Raw genomic sequence first — 25,577 nt, 5'->3', positions numbered from 1 at the left:
TGAGAAAAACCACTTACGTTAATATTTTAAATAAATGAACTATTTACTTAATATAAAAAAGAATGAAAAAATTGCTTGATTCATTGATAAAAATGTTGTACAAATAAAATTATTTTATTTGTTCAAATTTTATCACCCCTCACATTCAAAAAGTAAAAACATGCTTGAGATATTTGGCTTTTAACAAAATTAACCTTTTCTTATTATACTCTATATAGAAAAAATTTTTCCCACCAAATATAGAATTTGTATTAAATTATTATATTTGTCTCGAAGCTAAATGATTTATTTGTTTCAAATAATTTTCTTTTTGTTTATTAAATAAATTAAAATGAAAAAATAATTAAAAATCAGATTCTTTTAATTTGAAATTTCTTTTCTTTTTGAGATTGAAAATATTAAGATCTTAAAAGTTATATAATATCGATTTCGCATTTAAGCCCTCGAACAGTTTTGGGAGACTTGTAATTTTGGGACGTTATACAGTAAATCTAAGACCACGTGTTCAAACTGGTCTTAAATTCTAGAGTCGTGAACTAACTTTGATAACAGGGAGGGTGGGATATACAATGGCATAAGTTATGGCTATGGCATGGATGCAGTAATAGGATAAATCAATGCGGAAAAGAATCTGATGGAATTTTGTCTTTATTGTGTATATAAAAAGATGAAAAAGAGATAAATTTATTTCCTTAAAATGAGAATTTTTTTTTATTTTCTTTTAAAAAATAGCAAATTTTTATTTAGATGAAAATTATTATTTTATTATTATTTATTATTATTTTTTTTTTGTCTAATTCTTTATCCAAATCAGATTATCATTTCGATTAATCAATTATTTTTTAATAAATTTTTCTATTTTTCTAGTAAAACAAAAATTATTAGTTACTTTATAATTCATTATTCATTTTGGCTAGAATATTACTCTTCTTTTTTTCACCCCCTCCCCCACAAAATGAGAATATAAATTGCTCATCATTTTTTTTTGGGGGGGGGAGTCTAACGTTTCTTCTTCTCTCACATTTTCCCCCACTCCACAACCAAAATTATAATCTACAAAGTAATTTTTGCATATTTGAAAAACGGTCACTAATTCGAAATTCCAGAATACGAGAACATTATTCATTGTGCATAATAGTGAAAAATAAACGTTGCGAAGAAAATATACATTGTCTACTATCTATATATTCCATTTTACTCGCGAAAAAGAAATTGCGTTTTTATAAGTTAATTGCTCAACTTTTAAAGTGCACTTCGTTTTATGTTCCATAAAGCACTTGTGAAGTTTCATTTTTTTTTTCATTTAAATATATATATATATATATATAGTTACATATAATCATAAAACATTTGTCATTGAATAAATTTTTGTTTAAATTCAATATATATTATTGCATCAATTTTATTTCGAATTATTATTAGGCTTATTTATATAAATCAATTTTATTAAAGAAATTTCTCTTTGTTAATTAATTTTAAAAAGGAAATGGGAAAATTTAATTAAAAATCACTTCTTTTGTGTAAACATTTCATTTGTTTTGACTTTTTCTTCTTCTTCTTTTTTTTGGTAGTGCAATCCATTTCGAAAAATACACGCCACACGCGCGAAAAAAAGGATAAAAACTCCTTTAACCCCGTTTCTCAATTCACATTGTCCAGTCTCTTCGCAATGTTTATCTTTTTTTTTTGTCCCTTTGTTTACACAAAAAAGTGCCGCGAGCATCAATGAAAAGTCGATGAAAATATAGACAATAGGTTTCTCTTCATAAAGTCAGAGACTAAGTAGTAAAAGGTCAGACCCAGTAGTCAAACATTATATTTTTTCCGACATCCTCTAATATACCGATGTAAGGATTTAAAGAATTTTGAAAATTCTATTATCTTTAGAAAAAAATTAGAAAAATTTTTTTTAATTAAAATAATTTTATTTATTTACAATAAACGGATTTACAAAAATTAATTAAAATAAAAAATAAATTTAAATAACTAGGAAAAAAAATACTGTAAGGATTTAAAAAAAAAAATTGTACAATTTTGATATTGTTTTCACTTTTGTTATAATTAAAAAAAAAATTAATGATTTTTTAAAATGGACAAAAATTAATATTATTTGAAGATAAAAAATGAATTCAAAAAGAAATTACATGCTCGATATTTAGTGCTATAGTGGTTAGATCATTATCTGTATAATTATCGATAAAACTAAAATCCATGAATTATTAGAAATTTTAATGCATATATAATTTGATTTAGAGGGGTTTTAAATTTATCATGGAATTATTAGTAATTATATTAAAGAGTAGATACACCGAATGCATCAATAATCTTCGAAAATTGATTATTAATTTAATTCAATGTTATACCGCGTTTGCTTCATAAACCTTGAAAATTTTTTGACCTAATTTATTGCATCTTTAAATAATTGCTAAAACAATCAATAAAATATATAATTTTTTTTTTAGTATTTCTCTAAATGTTTAACTTTGGAAAGATTTATAATTTTCTGCAACTCTATATTAATTCAATTACAAAACACTTTTTGTTTAAAAGTTTCTTGATGGTGATATGCAATTTCATCATTTTACCGTCTTCAATTTATTTCTGCTTGATAGTAATTAATTTACTGATAAATTATATGAACAACAGGGAGCGTAGGGAAACTCATGAATATTCAAAGACGCGAGAGGAAACCGATTCCAATAATTAAAACGATGACTAAATTGAATTTTACTACCATTTAGATAAAAGTTTTCCATTTCCATAGGAGGAAACTATATAATATAACAGTGTGTAACGTTCCTTTTATCGACAGAAAAAGGATTTTTCTATCTCTCTGGAAATGGAAAATGTTTATCTGCGACCTCATTTTTAAAGTTAATTTCTCTTACAACTCATGTTTTAGTTTCTTTTCAGTTCCAACTAAGAACTTTTCGCACGATGAAACTAAAAATAAGAGAAACACTTTTTAAACTTTTATTTCTTTTTTTTTTCTTCTATCCCGGTGTATAATAAATCTAATAAAACTGTTATAAAAATAATTTTTATTCTTCAAATAAAATACAATTTTCGTAATTAAATTATATTGTTAAATGATTTTTTTAAAGGATATTCTTGATAAATAATTTTATTGTATTACAATGAGAACTTTTCGGTTACCAAACCGTTTTTTTTTTAATTTAAATAAAAAAGTAATGTTCTTTCACGTTACTGGTGGGGAAAAAAACAAAAAATGTTTAAAATTTATATTTTTAATTGTTAACAATTTTCTTTTAAATATTTAAAATATTTTTGAATTTAAAAAGAAGGGTTTTAAATAATTTTTAAATACAAACCAGCGCAATATGAGAATAATTAATAGTGTAATCAGTAAAATGGGAGAAAAATGTTTCTTTTGAAAATTTAAAATTTTACTGTATGAGTAAACAAGAGAGTGTGTGGCGCCACCTGACAAGAATGTAAATTTATTGTCCTCTATATGAGGTCCTGAATTTACTATATATGTATAGTAAATTCAGTACCACATCTCTAGAAGCTTATCTTGTGTAATAATCTGAATGTTGATTGAGGCATATCCAAACACTCTAATACCCACTTGTTTGTCTTAGAATAATGTGGAAAATGTCAAAATTACACAAATACTAAAATACAGAATTTTTTAATTTGATTTTATCTTATTTATGCTTCATTTTAATATAAAAAAATAAATAAATTTGAAACTAAAAAAATTCTTTTTGAAAATTAAACAGTAAATAAAAAAAAAGAAAACACCTTTTTTTAGAAACAAAAAGATATGACTATTGTTCTCGTTGGTTTCTGGGTTTTTACATTTGTATAGCATAAATTGTAAAAAATGCATCCCTAAAGTAACGTGAAAGAAAAATGTGATATAATGGAGAGGAAAAATTGATTATTTTTTTACATTTTCTAGAATCATAATGTCGTTGCGGAAACATAAGAAATTTTACGATATTATTTATATATACATAAAAAGAAACGAGGTGTACAACCCTTCTTGTATTCATTTCTAACTATTGAAATTTTTATCATTCATAAAATTGGAAAAATGACAGTTTTTCGCTTTTTTCTCTTTTTAAAAAATTGAAGAAAAATGCCTCATATTTACGACTTTTTGAATATTTTTTTACTGTTCACTGTTCGTCATAAATATATATATATATATATATAGGTAGTAGACATTAAATTTTTAATATAGGGTATAAATGTTCTCAACTCTCACCGTAATGTTTTTTTTTAATATAAATTTTTCGAGATAGTTCTGACAAAAATTTTTACTGAAAAAATACGACCAACTATTAAAGAATCTAATTTGTCGATAATCAATATCAACCACCGTTATTAACCCCATAGTAAAATAGTACAAAAGAAATTAAAATTAATTTCATTTAAAAACGAAATGTTTTTCTTACAAATTCCAAAAAAAAGTTTTTTTCAAAAAACAATTTTTAAAATGGAATTTTTATATACACTTTACGAGAGAAAAAAAAATATTAAAAGCACTTTAAATTCTGTAAATTTAAACGTGTCAACGGGAGAGCCAAAATGTTAAGGAAATATTTCAAAACGAGAGAAGATGGAAACGTGAAAAATAAATTCGCACACTGGTCCTTGATGTTTAAAATTTCAGTTCGCTGTAGATTTAATTTTTAAAGCGCATGATGATGGAAATTTTCATTTGCTTCGCATTTGGATCTATATTTTCTTTAGTTAGATTTTTAATTTTCAATCTGTTCAGAAATTATTTTTTTTAATATTTGAAAAAAATTGCGTTAAAAATAGAAAATAATAATTTACTATTTTTAAATAATTAATAAACAAATAAAGAATTTTCTAGTTAAAAATTTTGATTAACATGATTTTCTGAAAATAATTTCATTTGACTTGAGTGACATTTAGTTAAATGTCAGGATTAGCCTCAAAATTCCCTTGAACCTACTTATATAGAACTACAAGGCTTACGGAGATGAAGATTTTACCCCTCAATGTTTATAATAGGACCACTAATCAAATTGGATCAATATCACTATGGTAATGTTTACACGGATATTGTCGAGACTAAAAAGGACGTGTGTTTCTTAACTGCTTTTCGAAACTATATATATATACATAGAAAAGGGGGAAATAGCATGAAAAGGGAGATAACGAGCTTTACCGTTGACAATATTATCACAACATGAACATTCCTCAAGTTGACAAGCAATGTATATATACACGATTGTAAGTACACAATCTTCAAGTAAATTCCATTCAAAGTATTCTACTTTTAATAATCTTACAAAATCCGACATAAATAAACCAATATCTTGGAAAACAGAAAGTTTTTGATGAAATTAATTTTACTTTCTTTTATAAAGTTCGGTTATTTTATTACATTTTTTAAATTGAGAAAAATTATATAGTATTGCTAAAAATATTTGCATTATTTTTATATTTTTACCTATCGACCTATTTTTCATGAGATTGAACAACGAAAGACTTTTTTGAATGAAGTCAAGGAAGATAGATTCGTTCTTTATCGACTTCTATATAAGATGATAAGATCTGTTATTTTTTTTTTACCTTTTTTTCTGAATTTCACTCAGATAAAATGCAATTAAGTCCCTCTAGGATGCAGCGAATCTCTCAAAAGAGTTAGGATTAGAAAATTAAGTAGGATTTTAAAACGAAATTGGTTACTCCTATAAGGATTCGCTTTTGTACCATTTTCTACTGAAGGATTTATTCTCTCTCTCTTTTTTTATTACTTCATACAAATTAAAGCCTACTAAAAAATAATCCTAAATTTAAATCTCGGATTATTTTTTAGACTACTTTAATTGTTAACTTTTTCACTAAGTTAAAAATTGTCAACGATTTTCTGTATATATATAATAATCGAGAGAGATTCAAAGTAAAATCTTTATTACAATCTCTTCGTTAAAATGAAAATTTAAATAAACATTTTCTAAAAAATGATGAAGTTATAATTAGCAATATTGTCTTTTGCGCGCATCAGTATCAATTTATCTTGACTCATTTTCCATATGAGCTTTATTCTATTAGAGGCGGAACGATATGAGGGCTCTTCAAATTTGAATTTTATCGCTCAATATATAAACATATCAAGAGTTTGAAATTAATCTTTATTGCATTAAATTTTATACGAAATATAATTTAATAAAATAAATTCTAAAATTAAAATTAAAAAATTTGAAATTTATATTTAAAAATGAAACAGTTATTTTTCATTACTAATAAATAATTAATATTTTGTTTTTTGTTTAAAAATTACTATATTGGTAAAGAAAATTGAAATAATTTTTTTATAGAAGAAATAAATTTTTAAAAATAGTAAATTGTGGGTGTGTGAAATTTTAATTTGAAGTAATTACAAAATTTGAAACATAAGAAATTAATCATATAACAAAAAAAAGAAACAAATGTTTTGTCAAATATATATATATGTATACCCCCAAGTGAGCTCAATCGATCCAACGACTATATAAAATTTACCACGATTTCAGAAGTGACCTAGTATTATGCTTATGCAAGAAAAGTTTGAGATTCAGAAAAGCAGGCCGATTAGCTTGAATCTTTCTCCTCGAGAAGTTTTTGATCTTCCGGTATCTGGGAATTTCAATTAAATTCTTAGATAAAATTGGCCAGTTATTTCTTTCTTCTGATCAAGAGAAAAAAAAATGCAAAATTTTATTTTTTTTTTAAATTTCCCCTTTTATATTTATATACAAATAATGAAATTCTACAGGGTTGAAAAAACGCGATAATTAAAATGGTGCGGGTGTCACGATTTTCCATTCTTATCATTTTGGTTTCATTGTATAATTTTATGTCGTCGTAACGTTTAGAATTTTAAATATTATTAAGATGAAAAAAAACTTTTATTACTTTTCTTCTCTCTCTCTCTCTCTCTCTCTCTCTCTCTCTCTCGACTTGTTTTTTTTCTTCTTTATTTTCTCCTCTGTATATTTGTTTTCGCAAAAAAGAGAAAAATTTATTTTGTTTACTCTCTTCGAGTCGCGTTTTCTTACGAAAGTAAGTTTTCTCGACGTATGGACATTTATTATTAGTTTTAGTATATGAATGTGTATTAATTAAATTCATTTTAATTTTTTTTAAGGCAGTTTGAATTATATAGGCATTCGAATATAATTTTAAAAATTAGTCAATTATTTTAGATTTGAAACTTTTCGATATTTTTATATGTCAATTATTATATGAGACTTTTCTTTTTAGAAAATGATGTTTGATGAAAAATATAAACTAATTTTTCGTACACGTATTTTTCCATTTCTTTTTCAATTTCCGTTTGACTGTATCTGCTAATCGATTTTCTATGTGAACCACTGTCCTCACAAATGGGGACGTTGAGAGATATATATTCTTGCAACGTAAACAACAAGGATTGGCCCGCGTGTTTCAAAAGTACAAATTTCCGGCAGATATATATGGGAGTGAGAATAAAGGACTTATAACAGAACAAACTTTTTCTCTTAAAAACAAAACAAATTAATTCAACATTATTTTCAAAAAGTTTTCAAAAACACTATTTTATTTTCCTTATTGTGTTTTATTAATATTGTTTCTCGGAAAAAAAATCAGGTTCGATACATTTTTTATAGAATCTAAATGAAAAAAAACACACATCTGTACCAAATTTCAGCTCAGTAGGTCAAAATAGTTAAGTTTTAGATAGGGGTGCATAAATCGTGACCGACAAATTGTGATTATATCAGGATTCTGTTTTCTGTTGCTTCGTGTAGTATAAAAACTGTTGCCGAAATTAAAAATATATTGTCATTTATAAATTATTATTATTCATAGTTCATATACCTTTCGGCTTTTGAACGTTATTATTATTATTATTACTATTGACAAATATTAATATAATATTATATTATATTTATTATATTTGTCAATATAGGGGAAATACCTGAGTAATATCGGACCACTCCTATTGTCATTTATATAGTTATATTATAAATTATATAAATTGATAATATTTTCCAATATTTTTCTATAACTTCAAATAATAATTACACTTTTTTTTTGTAATTATATTTTATCTTTTAAAAAAAATTAACATGGTAATAAGTATATATTACTTTTCTACCGAAATAATAAATTGAAGAATTTAAAGCAAAAGTAATTATATAATTATAGTTATATATTAACCTTCACTTCTGAATATATATATCTATATATTCTCATGAAGCTTTTTCAGTGGAATTACGATACGCCCCAAGTATTTCAAGTTTATCAGATTAATCCTCAGATCAAAACAGAACGTAAGACAAAGTTTTTGCTTCACAACTAAAGTCAACAACTTGAAAACTCAGATAATTAGTGCGATTATATAGAAAAGGAAAAACGAGATTTGACAATAAAACATCTGTTAACTGGTGTTAATTATACAAATCATAAAAGTAATATAACTATTTTTAATTTTTGGTATCAATTAGCAATAATTATTGTTCTAATTTATAAAAATTTATATTTAATTATTATTATAATCTTGTTACATTAATAATAGCAAAATTATATCCCAAGTAGCATGTAATTATTATTATTATTATTATTATTATTATTATTATTATTATTATTATATATCTTGAAAATTTGAAAAGATGACCTCGAGGCGGAGTTAATTTTATAAACAAGTGTAACTAAGACACTTGGAAGTTCTTGAGAGTATGAAAAGACAAGGAGAAAAAGAGAAAAAAAAGCACTTTCTCAAGTACTAACTTAAGAAGACACTGTTCTTGTGGTCAACTTTTCAAATGTGCACTAGATTCAACAAAAGGGTTTGCTGGACTGTTGTAGAGTTTTTGCACGTTTTTTCCAGCAGCTCGTATTTCTGTCCGGGTCATCTTATACACCATAAACTGCTCTAACCTTCTTGAAATCATATTTCTCTCATATTCTTTGAATTTTTTTTTTTTTTTTTAAATTAACAAACAAAAAACCGTAAAATTAAAAGAAAATATTTTTACCTTTTTGTTTGAAATGTAAAAATTTTAATTATCTTTCGAAATTACTATACTTTTTTATAACTTGAATTGAAAATCAATAAAATTAATTTAGGAGGGGGGAAAAACATTTTTTTTCCACACGTAAATAAAATGTTTTTTTTCTTACATTAAGACCCCGCTGAAAAGTAAATTTAGCCTCTTAATTAAGACCCCCCTTCAAGAAAAGTTAAACTATAAATTAAACGAATTAGATCCACATTACAAAGTAGAATTGTGTGCCTGAATTTTTTTATTTTCATTTTATCCAAAAAATTGTTTTTTTCGTTTTCACAATTTTTCTCTTATTATTTTGATTGCAATTTTAATAAAAAATTCCCAAATTAAAATTTTTCATTTATATTTTATATTATCAATTAAGGTTTGACCTTTTTATTTATTTTTTTAAATTTCAATACACATTTACTACCAGAGATCATTATTAAACAAAAACAAAAGTTAATTGTTTAATTAATTTTGTATATGCAATTTAACGAACTTTTAAAATTCAAATATTGAAAGTAAACATTTCTTTAAAAATATATGAGAAAAAAATAATAATTAAAATTAAATGACTAGTAAAAAATTGGTTAATTTGATTTTATTTATTGACTTTTCAGACAAGAAATTATGATAATAAAAATAAAAATAATAATAATAATAATAATAATAATAATAATAATAATAATAATAATAGAAAATTTATGTTGAGGTTAAATTTTTTTATTAAAAAATATGTACGAACAGTTTTATTTCTTGTCTTTAAATAAATTTTTGGGGAAATCGTTTCAAAATGTTTTATATATATAAGGCGTTCAAACAAATAGTGATAGTTGAATGATAGATAATCTCAATTACGTTTCAAGTAACATTGATAAAATACCAATTTTCTCCTTTCGATTTTTCTTGACTTGCAGTTTTATCTTGAAAGTCATTTTGAGAAAAGAAAATAGCAGGAAGCGAAAAGAGGTTAATCTACACCCAAAAACAATTTATTCTAAAATTAAGAATATATCCTTGTCATCTATTTTTGAAAATATAAAATAATTATATTTATTTATTATTATTATAATAATAAATAAATAAAAAAAATTTATTCTTAAATTTAGAATATCATCGTTTTTTTTCTGTATTTTTCTCAATTATCACTAACTTGAATTTTTCTACTTTTTCTCTCTTCAAATTGATTAAATTATTTCCCCGGGAAAAGCTATTAGGCTCACGAATTTTCTACTTTGCGCTAAAATCACCAAAAGAAAAGTCTCTCTATATTTGTTTTCTCTTTTACTTGATAAAAATTCACCGTTTTCTTGCTCTTTTTAGTTTCCACACACATATGTATATCACATGAAAAAGAAATGTTCTGTGTGTGTTTGCATTCATACAATATGCAATAAAGACAATATGAAAGTTCGTTTCACTGAGTTTGCAGAATATATTTTTTTTCTTTTAGTTTTTTTTTGCAAAAAATAATTCTTTCGGCGCCGAACAAATTTTTGTTTTAACGATTTGTATGTCTTTCTGTTAGTAATTTTGGGCAAATAAGAAATTTTGATTTAAAAAAAAAAATAAATAAATGAATTACAAATAGAAATAAATTACATTAAGTGGATTTAATATTTAAGAGGGTTTTCTCTGTAATTTTTCCTTTTTATTCTTTAGTCGCACTAAATTATTCTTATCTAATTTCGATTTAATATTTAAAAAATAAACTAAATTTTAATGAAAGTAAATATAAGGGAAAAAAAATATATATTATTTATTTTTCATTGAAAATTAATACAAGTTATTTTTGTTCAATCTAGTTATAAAAAAAATTTTTCATTTAGTTAATAATTTTTTTTACGCAAATATATGTATAACGGTTCAAATTTGACGATGTATTAAATGTTAAAATTAATATTTCATGGGAGCAATTTGCGAACGATGACGTACACGCAGAATCAATTTATTTCAATTTATTTTGGCATATCAAAGAGAAAATTAAAATTAATTTAATAAATAATCTCGTTCTTTTGCGTTTATTGAAAATAAATAAAAATATTCTCTCTTTTAGATTTAACGTAAATAAATTGAAATTAATTGATATAGGCCATATACAATTTTAAAATAAATAATAATATTATCTTTTCATGTATGAAAAATAATAAATATCGCGTATTAAAAATTTATAAATTAATTATTAGGAATTATTTATAATAATAATTTAATAAATAAAGTAAATATTTTTTATTGAATAATAAAGATATTAAAAAAATATCTGAAAAATGAAGTATAGAAATAATGATAATTAAGAGATTAATAAAAAATAAAAAAAAGAAACTGCTTATGAAAGTAGATAAGTCCGAGAATATGAAAAATGAATAAAAAAAAGTAATGTTACTGTGGAAAGAAATTTCAATAAGAAAATCTGAACATAATTGCCCCTTGACTTTCTTTAGCGTCTTTCAAAACACGACCTTTATCCATTTTTTATTCTCAATTACCTCTTTATTTTATCCTCGTTATTCTTTTCTATGCAATTAAAATAAAGTATACACGAATTCATAAATAGAGTAAAGTTAACTTAATTAATTAATATTCTTAAATCAATTACAAATTATCTTTATACTTTGTAATTCCATGTTTATATATTCTCTTTAAATCTGAAATAGTAAAAAAAAATTTTATTTAAAAAATATCCCTTGTGCTTTAACATTTATACCATTTAACAAATCATATATCATTTTGTTTAATTATGCAAAAAGATAGAAGTAAAATAGATAAGTGGAATTTGAAATTTTCCTTCTATGATCAACGATCTTAAATTCCTTGTGTCCCCGTATATATTCAAATTATTTGACTTATGCGAAAATTTATGATATAAATATATATATTATTCCCCCATATCATTTCACTCTATCATTATTTGTAGAGGTTGTCACTTTTAACAAAATTTCTGTGCGATAAATTGTTCTGTCGTGAGCTTTTCCCCTGTTCTCAAGAAACATGATGAAATCTTTCATCAATTATAAACTATGCTGTATATATATATAAAGATCCATTTTAATCAAACTGCCATCTACAGTATATACTGTTATAATACAACATTAAGTAATAAATTATGATAAACATAATTAATATCATCTCGAAATCGAATTTTTCCGAAATTATTTCCGTAAAATGGTTGTTTTATTTCTAAAATTCCAATATTAATATTAAATAAAAAATTAATAATAATATAATATTAATAGTAATAAAATACTAATGAGACGCTCCAGAAAAGGGACCTTAGGGGCAACAAATTTTAGGTTATGTTCAGTTTTTCATTTTCAATCCAAATATCGTAAACAACCTAAAATTTTTGTCTCTAAGGTCCCTTTTCTCGTGGAGCATCACATATATTAAAAATAAAATTATTTACAAATAAATATTTATATTTACGTTAAAAATAGAGTAAAAAAATGAAATGTATAGAGATAATTAGTTTTATAATATTGTTATTTGTGAGGTTGGAAAATTAAGTTAAAAGTGTAATTTCGTTTAGAATCACATATATGTATAGTAAAACAGAATTTTCTACTATATATGAGGTGCATTCTGACATCACGCTCATAATTTCATTTTCGTCGAGTGGATGCTCAGGGCTGTTCAGTGACTTATTACGGACAATTATAGTAATTAATGGTAGTTTCCATGAACCGAATTCGAATTGACCTCTTATCGTATATACATATATATAGAGAGAGAGAGTGAGTGAGAGACATTGTTACCAGAAACTACTCAACTCTAAACACTTATCCTTTATCTTTGACCATCCCCATTCCTCCATTTAACTTCCCTTTTGCTAATCGATCAATCTTTTGATTTATGAACTCTCTGCTTAGCTTTCCATTTATCTTCTAATTTCTTTAATATTGAACTCCAACTTAACAAAAACATTCTCCCAATAATTGGCTTGACATTTTTTTCTGATTTCATTTCATTAATCACTTGCTGCAGTAATAATTACTTTTATTTTTATAAAAATCTTTAAGTATTTAATCCAAATGGAAAAAAAGTTATCAAATTCAATTTTGGATAAAGTAATTTCAATCGAACTTTTAATTAATAAAGTTAGATTAGTTATATAATTGGAAAATTAAATTTCATATTTATAGTTATAAAAATATTATATTATTATAATTACATATATAATTAATTACTATAATAATGTGTAATTAATTTATTGAATACTAACTAAAAAGTAATAAATGCAACATGTTAATGAAACTGGTTACTATGTAAAGTATATCGTTTACATAACAAAAGGTATTAAATTGGATTGTTACAGGAAACTAAACAGCGCACATTTCCATCGACTCTTTATTCAGGAGAAGTAGCTTTACTTTGCACAGTGAAAGCTAAGCCTGCGATAATACAACCAGAGTTGGGGCTTTTGCATTAAACTTGAAATTATACGAGAGCTATAAAGTTATACCGAGTTAATGTTTATTAAATCAAATAGTTTAATAACGACTCATAACAATTTCATAGTACTTGAGAATTACACCAAGGAGAGATGTTTATCGACTGTTATTAAATAAATCGTGAATTTTCTAACGAAAAAAAAAGAAGAAAGAAATACTACAGGGCGTATGACAATATCGAGGTTTAGACGGTGGTGGAGTAAACCTCGAATGGAGAGAACGAAAGTCACCAATATGAGGAAAAGAAGGCTGATGAGGATTTGTAGATGAAGCGGAAGACATCGGAGAATTTATCGAAGAACCAGTTAACGGTGAGTTATAAAATTGATTAACTATTTTTAAATTAATCAAAAAACCTTGTTGGAATATTTATTTTTATAATGTTTACTTCGTATTGGGTAAAAAGCTATTATGGAAAAACTTCACGCTCCGTTACTTTTTAATAGTTTCGGATACGCAATTCTCTTAGGAACTGGCAGCTCTGTATCTGAACGACCGATATTTATACAGTGATCAACGAGCTGGAGGGGGAAACTCGGCGCCTGCGCATTCGTTTCGTGATAGGCAACGCGCATTCCAATGGAGAGGGAAATACGTTCTTTCTCCACCGTCCGTGCGTTTGTCTAGGTCTCACAGCTCGATTCAGATGGAAATTTAATAATAAAAAAAAATCTTTTAACTTTTTAATTAATTTTTTTTTCTATTTCTGTTTCAGGGTGTGCTTTGGGTGTAAATTGGTTTATCAGGGCCCATGGCCCGGTGCTGGTTACGCCAGTGCTGGTGGTGGTTCCTGCTTATTGTTACCTTTCTCGGATGGTTTCTTCTTCCAATTGCTAATTCGTCCATTGATTTGGAAACAAGTGCAGAGATATTAGTCTTCTTACCAGAAATTTGCAGTCACGATTTCAACACTTCCGTCGTACAAGATTTTTTAACAACACGAAGTCCAAATTCATCAATTGCCATGATTTCAAAATCACGTGAGTAGATTTAAATTTTATAATATTTTTTCTATATTTAAAAATCAATGCTGTGATCAAAAAAAAGTACAATTTTCGAGGGTGGATAAAGGGCTCCAAAAAAGGAGTTACGGGTTTTTAGTGGATTGGGACTCGTAATTGGTCGCCAGCTGTAATTGATTTAAATTTATATGTTTTATTGTTTTGTATACCACATAACTTTGGCGTGCAAAAACCAAGGTAATCTGTAAGCAGATTTCTCAAATTATTTATATAAGTCAACATTATAAGTTTACAAACATTATTATTATTCATAGTTCATATACCTTTCGGCTTTTGAACGTTATTATTATTATTATTACTATCGACAAATATTAATATAATATTATATTATATTTGTCAATATAGGGGAAATACCTGAGTAATATCGGACCACTCCCAAATTATTTATTAATTGAATCACAAATAAGTGTTTTATTTTTATTCAAAGGAAGCTTTGAATTTGTAATTTTTTAAACTTTTAAAAATCTCTTTTATTAGTAAATTTTTGTTAGTATTTTATATTAGTTTCTTTTTTCATTCAAATGTTTATGCATTGCAATGTGAATTTTGAAAACTTTATAATTCCATCGCTTGGGGACTAAATGTTATGAAATAGTTTTCAAACAGCCCTTATACTTTATACTGAAAATTTTCAATTAAATCTCTCGAGTTTTAATTTATTTACATGTACATAGCTATTTTACGTATAATATATATAATACATATATGGCTTGAGTGGATTTTAATAAGGTCAAAATGTCAGATATTTTATAGATATAAAATTTTAACGCGTATAATTCTAGAATTTCAATAAAAAAACATACACTAACAACGAGGGAAATAGTTTTTTTTTCGAAAATTCTTCTTATTAATAAATTTCTAAAAAATCTTATTTTAATATGTCAGCATAAATAAACCTTCTCGAGTTTTTATGTAGTTCGACAAATTTTTACCTTTTTTTTGCATTTATAAACAAAACTTTGCTACTTATCTACCAGTGCTTTCGTTTCCTTTCTCAATTTCTTCTTTGTAAAGACCAATCTTTTTAAAATGTAAATTGGAGAAAAAGAAAACTGATTTCTTGAAAGATCCGGCAGTTTTAACATAGAAGAGAAAATTTATAAAGTAAAATGAGCATTTACGTTTTTTTTTCTTGGTAAACTGAATTTTTTACAAAAAGTTTTTTTTTGTGAAATAATTACAATGTTATTTTTTTAACTATTGGTTTTTTTTTCCCCCAAACTGTATATGTTTTGGAAATGTTTTATGTTTTTGACATAATTAATTATTCTCAACAATTTCTGTTTATTTTTTATTAAATTCTTTGAAACATTCATTTTTCTTTTGCATTAGGAAGAAAGTTTTGAGTAAAAGTTTAGTGAAATTAAAAGTTTTGATATAGTGAAGTAAAATTTTTGATTATATAAAATAAAACGCTGAAGTTTTGTAATAAAAACCTATATTTTCTTTAATTAACTGCAATAAATTCAGCTTGAACAATTTTCCGACTGAAGTCAAGATTTGTGTGGAAAGCTAAAATTTGCGGTTTGCCTTTTCAGCATTTTGCATCATGCAACTTTCTAATTAAAAAAAAAAAATTTCACTATAAGAAAGGATTTTAGTTTTCTTTTACTAATTAAATAATTAAAATAAACATCATAGCTGATATTATTTAAATTAAAAATATTTTTTTAGAATAAAATTTCAGTTTTTTCTCCTGTTTATTACATAAACATTTTCTTGTCGTTTTTGACGGATATCAAAATTCATGTTCACATTGCAATCAGATTTCAAATATGTTTATTTGTGTTTTTTTTCAATAGTAATGGAAATTTTAATTCTAGTTTTTATAGGAAATAGTTGATTTAATTAAACTGATTAATTGAAACAATAGTTCATGTTTGATGATCCGCGTTATCACTTTTCTGCATGATGAGTCAGACGTAAATTTAATGCCTAACGTGATTCACTTAAGGTATTACATTCCTTTCTGTCTGATAAAATTTTGTAAGAATGTTAGGCAAAATTTCCCATAGATGTATCAAATAATTATTAGTATTTGTTTCAAATAAAGAAATTATTTGTTCAAATACAGTTTATTTAATTCAATTATTTGGTATTAATTGACAACTTATATTTTAAAAGTTTATAAAATTAGAATTTCATGAAAGTCAAGTTGAGTAAAAATAAAAGAAAACATTACTATTTTAAAGCTTAAAAATCAAATACCACTTTTCTGAGTTTCCTTCACTAATTGATATAATACTTCTTTTAATAAAGCCAGTTTTATCAATCATAAACTGCTTTATCGCGTATATTTTTCATTTTCTTTATTTTTATACAACTGTTTGATATTGGTAAAAAAATATAATCGGAAATCGCCTATATATATTATTATCTTAAATAAAATCTTGAAAAAACTGACCTAGTTGCAAAAAAAAGCAGCAGGGGATTTGATAGTTGCATATGATATTCAAATATATTTATTTCCGTTGAGCTTTTCCTGAGTTTTGTATATCTTAACAAATGATGTTTATTTTCTATAAATAAAAAAATAAGAAAATAAAAATCATTTTATATATTTCTATTTAAGGAAATCGAAATATTTGAAAATGTTTTATTATTTCCCCCGGGTGAAAAAAAAATCAATATTATTAACCATGTACGTATCCTCTTTTTTTTTTTTTTGCTCGATTTCGTATAGAAGAGAATTTAAACTGTATTCAATAGAAAAGGGGAAATAAATAATTCATGTACGAGATCTAAGTTGATACATGCAATCAGGTATTCTTTGTCTCTCTTTCTCTCTCTCTCTCTCTCGCCTCCTAACATATTGGCCTGGATCCAATGTATTTTTCTTTTAAATGATCTATTTATTTGATCAACAAATTTATTCTCAAGATGCACAATATATAAATATATATGTATATATTTTTATATATAAAATGTATATTTCTATTTTTGGGAATTTTTATTCTTATCGAGTTCTTATACTCTGTCAATTTCTTAATTCTGCCATTTACATTTTTTGTTCGGACTGTTAGAAGCTAATAAAAAAATTTTGAACATTTTTTAAAATTATTATTTTTTTTTCTTTTGAAAAAAAATATTTCATTCTTTTAGAAAACTTTTTTGGTTTATACAGGTTAAATTTTTATTTTATTTTTTTCCTATGTTATATATTATCATTGTTAGTTGAAAAAGCTGAAAAGCGAGAGAAATAATAGTCTGGAGATAACTCATGATTTTCATTTCTGAGAGTTGGATATATACATTCTAGAGAATAATTTGGATTTTGTGAATATGTGTGTGTGTGCGCTGAGAATTCGTTAAAATATTTCAAAGCAGATTCTATATATGCATTCTTGAAATTTTCACTCATATAATCCTAATAATCATGTCTTTTTGAGTTGTTATAGTATAAAGGAATGGAAATTACATTTTAGTGTTCAAAATCTGATTTATGTAAATTGAAACAGTAAAAAAATTTCTTTAAATAATTTTTTTAACAAATTCCTTTTTATCCACATTTTTAGACGAATTTTCAAATTTAACTTATATTTCAAAAGATAGTAAAGAGAGTATAACTAAAATTCTGTTCAAAACTTCACCATTTTCTTTGAAACTGCGAATATAGAACGTTGAGTTTTCGAATTCCAACTTTTTTCCACTTTTTTTCATATGTATATATTCTTTTTTTATTACGGGGCAATTCCTTACAGCTGGTTCGCGGGTGGTCTTCTGAATTTTTCTGATTCACTTATCAGAAGCTTCCTCGATGTTTCTATATATATATATATAAATTCGAACATACGGCGAAATTGAATCCGTGCAAAATATGTTCTACTTCTTTTTTCTAAATTTCCACAACATTTTTATTCTTTATATATATTTACTGTATTAATTTAGAAATAATTATATTGGAAAACAATTTTTGACAACTGTTCCCAGTGTAACTATATTTTTTTATCACGTGACGCGATAACATTGTTTTTTACTTTTATTTACATGCTAATTTTATGATGTTTTTTTAATATTAGAGAAAACTATTTTTTTTAAAAAAAGGAAAAATTTAATTTCTCATTTTAGAAATATTAAAAAAAGTTTTAATCCCCCATACACTACACCTATGTATAAAGTTCTAATTTCATGATTTTCTCGACTAAAATACAATTGTACATTTTATCTGTGAGCATTTCATCAACTATTCTCTCGAGAGAATTTCATATATAGTTTAATCATCATCCTTTTGTTTTATCAAGCTGCGCATAGTTTCTTGTGTCATATTTTTTCTTTTTTTCTTTTTTTTTTTTTTTTTTTGACAATTATTTTTGCATTTGTCACACTGAATGGAGGAAAAAATTCAAAGAAAAACAACATAAAATAGAGACACATAAAAAGAAGAAATAAATTTGAAAATAAAAAAAATAGAGATTAAAAAAGAGAAATAAAAAAATTGAAAAACTATTTTAAAAAAAATAAAAGTTAACAATAAAAAATATTGAAAAAGTAAAGAAATAAAAAAGAAAAAATTTTCAAATGAAAAGTTAAAAGAATGAAAAATAAAAATTTCAATTTGCGATACAAAGTATAATAAAATATTTGTCAATAAATGATTGTGCTCAATGAAAAACTTATTATACAATGTACGTTCCACTTTTTTCAAAGTATAAAATAAAATTCACGCTTCACTAGAAATTGTGAAAATTAACCTCTCATTTTTATGAAAAGTTTATATATATATATATACGATTTGTTCATGAAAAAAATGATATATATCTCTCATCAGTCTCTGAATGCTTCCGGAAATTTATAATTGGCAACTGAGTTTTCCACTTGTCTAATACGAGGAAAATGTTACGAAATTTCTGTACTCCTTCAATCAAGTTTTCTCCTCTGGGATTGACATTCAGTTTGTCGATCGTCTAATTAAACTCGACATCATTTCACTTCAAAAGTTCTAGAGTTGGATATATTAGCTAATAACTTTATAAGCTTTTCATATATGTCTTATAAACATTTTTTTTTTTGCCATTAAATTATGCGTATAATAATCATAAGAGGGTATGATTTCTGGTATGTCTGACTAAAACTATCTTTTACTACTGATACCAAAAAAACAACTAAAAAAATTAAATTTAAAAAATAAACTTCTTTTATGATTTTTGAAAATTTTATGACAGATTTTAGTTGAAAATGATGTCAAAAAAATTTATCATAAAAATCAATCAAATTAAATTGATCTCAAACTTTCTGATTCTATATCTGGTTCTTCTGAATTTTTCTTCGTTCATTTCAAGTTTTATCAAACTTGAGGGATGAACGTGATTGCTTTTCGAGAATAATCCTATATATAGTTGATATTTTTCCGCAAAAAAGAAAAGAAAAATATAGGATAATAAAAAGTTTGAAAAAGAGAGACGTTCAAAAATATAAATAGCTGTATTATATATATTTTTATATACACGTTACATTTAAGAATAGCTTAATATATTTATACCTTCACATATTATATATTCAACAAGTTATTTTATTTAGAATATTTTATTTTTAATTATTTTAGAAAAATTACTTGTGGAAAGAATATTATTTTTTTTTATTTTTAAAATTGAAAAAAAAAATCTTATTTGATTCAAATACTTATAATTATTCTATTGCTTTGTCTTCTCTAAAGAAAATGCAATATATATATATATATATATATATATATATATATAACTGTGATATCTGATTCCTGAAATTTCAAATGGGTAAACTCAAATCCTTTTACAAGAATTCGTATAAAGCAGCGATTTAGTATAGATAAGGGAATTCTCTATTAGACTCCCTTTTTGCTTGACCATAGTCATTCGTTTTCACTGAACAGTACACAAAATCAGGATTATCTCTTATCAAGAAATCTCACGTCAAACATAAATTCTTTCCGAATACTTCTCTTTTTGGTATAATAAAAAAAAGATATAGATAATCATATATTTTAAACGAAAATCAATATTATGATAAATTAGGTGATAATTGATTAAATAAATTTTTTTTGTTTCGATAGAAAGAGACAAAATATTTTTAAAGGCCAAAAAAAATTTTCTTTTCTATTTTCTAAATATTAATTTTAAAAACTTATTTTACTGACAATTTTTTTAAACTAGGAAAACTGGGCAAGCCCCGACAATAGCCCTATTTCGAACTTTATTAAAATTAGAAATTTTAAGGACTTATAGTATATTTAGATATTTAAACTGGAAAAAATGTAAAAGTTCTCACTAGTTCCCTCTTTCGAATATAGTGATAAATCCATATAGGGTTAGGTCGGAGAAGTTCACATCGATCACAATCATAAAAAATTTACAAACCAAGATAATGCATAAACACAACAAAAAATTACAAAAAAACATTAAACTTAACAATAAAAATTAGGTTCAACACCAAATTCATTAGAAAAACACCCAAAGTATAATCTTCTAATTGACATTTTTCAAAAAAATTGCAATTTCACAACACACGCAATTTTATTGCAAATTCTTGCACAAAATACACCTAAAAGTGTAGAAAAAAATTGACGGCCAAATACGAGTAGAGGAAAACACCTATTACCACCAAAAAGTCATCCAACCCATAAATCCAAAAAAATAAAAAAGTTCCCAAAAAAATTCAATTTTTCTTAGGCGGACTATTTTATTGCAATTTCTTGCACAAAATACACCTAAAAGTGTAGAAAAAAATCGACAGCCAAATCCGAGTAGAGGAACACACCTATTACCACCAAAAAGTCATCCAACCCATAAATCCAAAAAAATAAAAAAGTTCCCAAAAAAATTCAATTTTTCTTAGGCGGACTATTTTATTGCAATTTCTTGCACAAAATACACCTAAAAGTGTAGAAAAAAATTGACAGACAAATACAAGTAGAGGAACACACCTATTACCACCAAAAAGTCATCCAACCCATAAATCCAAAAAAATGAAAAAGTTCCCAAAAAAATTCAATTTTTCTTAGGCGGACTATTTTATTGCAATTTCTTGCACAAAATACACCTAAAAGTGTAGAAAAAAATCGACAGCCAAATCCGAGTAGAGGAACACACCTATTACCACCAAAAAGTCATCCAACCCATAAATCCAAAAAAATAAAAAAGTTCCCAAAAAAATTCAATTTTTCTTAGGCGGACTATTTTATTGCAATTTCTTGCACAAAATACAGCTAAAAGTGTAGAAAAAAATCGACAGCCAAATCCGAGTAGAGGAAGACCCCTGTTACCACCAAAAAGTCATCCAACCCATAAATCCAAAAAAATAAAAAAGTTCCCAAAAAAATTCAATTTTTCTTAGGCGGACTATTTTATTGCAATTTCTTGCACAAAATACACCTAAAAGTGTAGAAAAAAATCGACAGCCAAATCCGAGTAGAGGAACACACCTATTACCACCAAAAAGTCATCCAACCCATAAATCCAAAAAAATGAAAAAGTTCCCAAAAAAATTCAATTTTTCTTAGGCGGACTATTTTATTGCAATTTCTTGCACAAAATACACCTAAAAGTGTAGAAAAAAATTGACAGACAAATACAAGTAGAGGAACACACCTATTACCACCAAAAAGTCATCCAACCCATAAATCCAAAAAAATAAAAAAGTTCCCAAAAAAATTCAATTTTTCTTAGGCGGACTATTTTATTGCAATTTCTTGCACAAAATACACCTAAAAGTGTAGAAAAAAATGGACAGCCAAATCCGAGTAGAGGAAGACCCCTGTTACCACCAAAAAGTCATCCAACCCATAAATCCAAAAAAATAAAAAAGTTCCCAAAAAAATTCAATTTTTCTTAGGCGGACTATTTTATTGCAATTTCTTGCACAAAATACACCTAAAAGTGTAGAAAAAAATCGACAGCCAAATCCGAGTAGAGGAAGACCCCTGTTACCACCAAAAAGTCATCCAACCCATAAATCCAAAAAAATAAAAAAGTTCCCAAAAAAATTCAATTTTTCTTAGGCGGACTATTTTATTGCAATTTCTTGCACAAAATACAGCTAAAAGTGTAGAAAAAAATCGACAGCCAAATCCGAGTAGAGGAAGACACTTATTACCACCAAAAAGTCATCCAACCCATAAATCCAAAAAAATGAAAAAGGTCCCAAAAAAATTCAATTTTTCTTAGGCTGACTATTTTATTGCAATTTCTTGCACAAAATACACCTAAAAGTGTAGAAAAAAATCGACAGCCAAATCCGAGTAGAGGAAGACCCCTGTTACCACCAAAAAGTCATCCAACCCATAAATCCAAAAAAATAAAAAAGTTCCCAAAAAAATTCAATTTTTCTTAGGCGGACTATTTTATTGCAATTTCTTGCACAAAATACACCTAAAAGTGTAGAAAAAAATCGACAGCCAAATCCGAGTAGAGGAACACACCTATTACCACCAAAAAGTCATCCAACCCATAAATCCAAAAAAATAAAAAAGTTCCCAAAAAAATTCAATTTTTCTTAGGCGGACTATTTTATTGCAATTTCTTGCACAAAATACAGCTAAAAGTGTAGAAAAAAATCGACAGCCAAATCCGAGTAGAGGAAGACCCCTGTTACCACCAAAAAGTCATCCAACCCATAAATCCAAAAAAATAAAAAAGTTCCCAAAAAAATTCAATTTTTCTTAGGCGGACTATTTTATTGCAATTTCTTGCACAAAATACACCTAAAAGTGTAGAAAAAAATCGACAGCCAAATCCGAGTAGAGGAACACACCTATTACCACCAAAAAGTCATCCAACCCATAAATCCAAAAAAATGAAAAAGTTCCCAAAAAAATTCAATTTTTCTTAGGCGGACTATTTTATTGCAATTTCTTGCACAAAATACACCTAAAAGTGTAGAAAAAAATCGACAGCCAAATCCGAGTAGAGGAACACACCTATTACCACCAAAAAGTCATCCAACCCATAAATCCAAAAAAATGAAAAAGTTCCCAAAAAAATTCAATTTTTCTTAGGCGGACTATTTTATTGCAATTTCTTGCACAAAATACACCTAAAAGTGTAGAAAAAAATTGACAGACAAATACAAGTAGAGGAACACACCTATTACCACCAAAAAGTCATCCAACCCATAAATCCAAAAAAATAAAAAAGTTCCCAAAAAAATTCAATTTTTCTTAGGCGGACTATTTTATTGCAATTTCTTGCACAAAATACACCTAAAAGTGTAGAAAAAAATGGACAGCCAAATCCGAGTAGAGGAAGACCCCTGTTACCACCAAAAAGTCATCCAACCCATAAATCCAAAAAAATAAAAAAGTTCCCAAAAAAATTCAATTTTTCTTAGGCGGACTATTTTATTGCAATTTCTTGCACAAAATACACCTAAAAGTGTAGAAAAAAATCGACAGCCAAATCCGAGTAGAGGAAGACCCCTGTTACCACCAAAAAGTCATCCAACCCATAAATCCAAAAAAATAAAAAAGTTCCCAAAAAAATTCAATTTTTCTTAGGCGGACTATTTTATTGCAATTTCTTGCACAAAATACACCTAAAAGTGTAGAAAAAAATCGACAGCCAAATCCGAGTAGAGGAAGACCCCTGTTACCACCAAAAAGTCATCCAACCCATAAATCCAAAAAAATAAAAAAGTTCCCAAAAAAATTCAATTTTTCTTAGGCGGACTATTTTATTGCAATTTCTTGCACAAAATACAGCTAAAAGTGTAGAAAAAAATCGACAGCCAAATCCGAGTAGAGGAACACACCTATTACCACCAAAAAGTCATCCAACCCATAAATCCAAAAAAATGAAAAAGTTCCCAAAAAAATTCAATTTTTCTTAGGCGGACTATTTTATTGCAATTTCTTGCACAAAATACACCTAAAAGTGTAGAAAAAAATCGACAGCCAAATCCGAGTAGAGGAAGACACTTATTACCACCAAAAAGTCATCCAACCCATAAATCCAAAAAAATGAAAAAGGTCCCAAAAAAATTCAATTTTTCTTAGGCTGACTATTTTATTGCAATTTCTTGCACAAAATACACCTAAAAGTGTAGAAAAAAATCGACAGCCAAATCCGAGTAGAGGAAGACCCCTGTTACCACCAAAAAGTCATCCAACCCATAAATCCAAAAAAATAAAAAAGTTCCCAAAAAAATTCAATTTTTCTTAGGCGGACTATTTTATTGCAATTTCTTGCACAAAATACACCTAAAAGTGTAGAAAAAAATCGACAGCCAAATCCGAGTAGAGGAACACACCTATTACCACCAAAAAGTCATCCAACCCATAAATCCAAAAAAATAAAAAAGTTCCCAAAAAAATTCAATTTTTCTTAGGCGGACTATTTTATTGCAATTTCTTGCACAAAATACACCTAAAAGTGTAGAAAAAAATCGACAGCCAAATCCGAGTAGAGGAAGACCCCTGTTACCACCAAAAAGTCATCCAACCCATAAATCCAAAAAAATAAAAAAGTTCCCAAAAAAATTCAATTTTTCTTAGGCGGACTATTTTATTGCAATTTCTTGCACAAAATACACCTAAAAGTGTAGAAAAAAATCGACAGCCAAATCCGAGTAGAGGAAGACCCCTGTTACCACCAAAAAGTCATCCAACCCATAAATCCAAAAAAATAAAAAAGTTCCCAAAAAAATTCAATTTTTCTTAGGCGGACTATTTTATTGCAATTTCTTGCACAAAATACACCTAAAAGTGTAGAAAAAAATCGACAGCCAAATCCGAGTAGAGGAACACACCTATTACCACCAAAAAGTCATCCAACCCATAAATCCAAAAAAATAAAAAAGTTCCCAAAAAAATTCAATTTTTCTTAGGCGGACTATTTTATTGCAATTTCTTGCACAAAATACACCTAAAAGTGTAGAAAAAAATTGACAATCAAATACAAGTAGAGGAACACACCTATTACCACCAAAAAGTCATCCAACCCATAAATCCAAAAAAATAAAAAAGTTCCCAAAAAAATTCAATTTTTCTTAGGCGGACTATTTTATTGCAATTTCTTGCACAAAATACACCTAAAAGTGTAGAAAAAAATCGACAGCCAAATCCGAGTAGAGGAAGACCCCTGTTACCACCAAAAAGTCATCCAACCCATAAATCCAAA

The 25,577-nt window shown here is 26.0% G+C and overlaps 1 protein-coding gene across 2 annotated transcripts in view; it reads left to right on the top strand.

Moving 5' to 3' along the window:
- Window positions 1–25,577, top strand: part of LOC127283164 (guanylate cyclase 2D) — a 68,720-nt gene that overhangs the window by 7,798 nt on the left and 35,345 nt on the right. For both annotated transcript variants that reach the window (XM_051307855.1, XM_051307856.1), the window contains exons 3-4: window positions 13,336–13,782; window positions 14,187–14,451. In XM_051307855.1, coding sequence (XP_051163812.1) covers window positions 14,223–14,451 — 229 coding nt within the window. In that variant the 5' untranslated portion in view covers window positions 13,336–13,782; window positions 14,187–14,222. The remainder of the gene's footprint in view (window positions 1–13,335; window positions 13,783–14,186; window positions 14,452–25,577) is intronic.

This window comes from Leptopilina boulardi, unplaced genomic scaffold (assembly GCF_019393585.1).
Source record: "Leptopilina boulardi isolate dan_hultmark-lab unplaced genomic scaffold, ZJU_Lbou_2.1 LbouV2_31, whole genome shotgun sequence".
Lineage (NCBI taxonomy): Eukaryota > Metazoa > Arthropoda > Insecta > Hymenoptera > Figitidae > Leptopilina > Leptopilina boulardi.
Note: the sequence above shows the minus strand (reverse complement) of the source record. Positions and strands in the feature narration are given on the sequence as shown.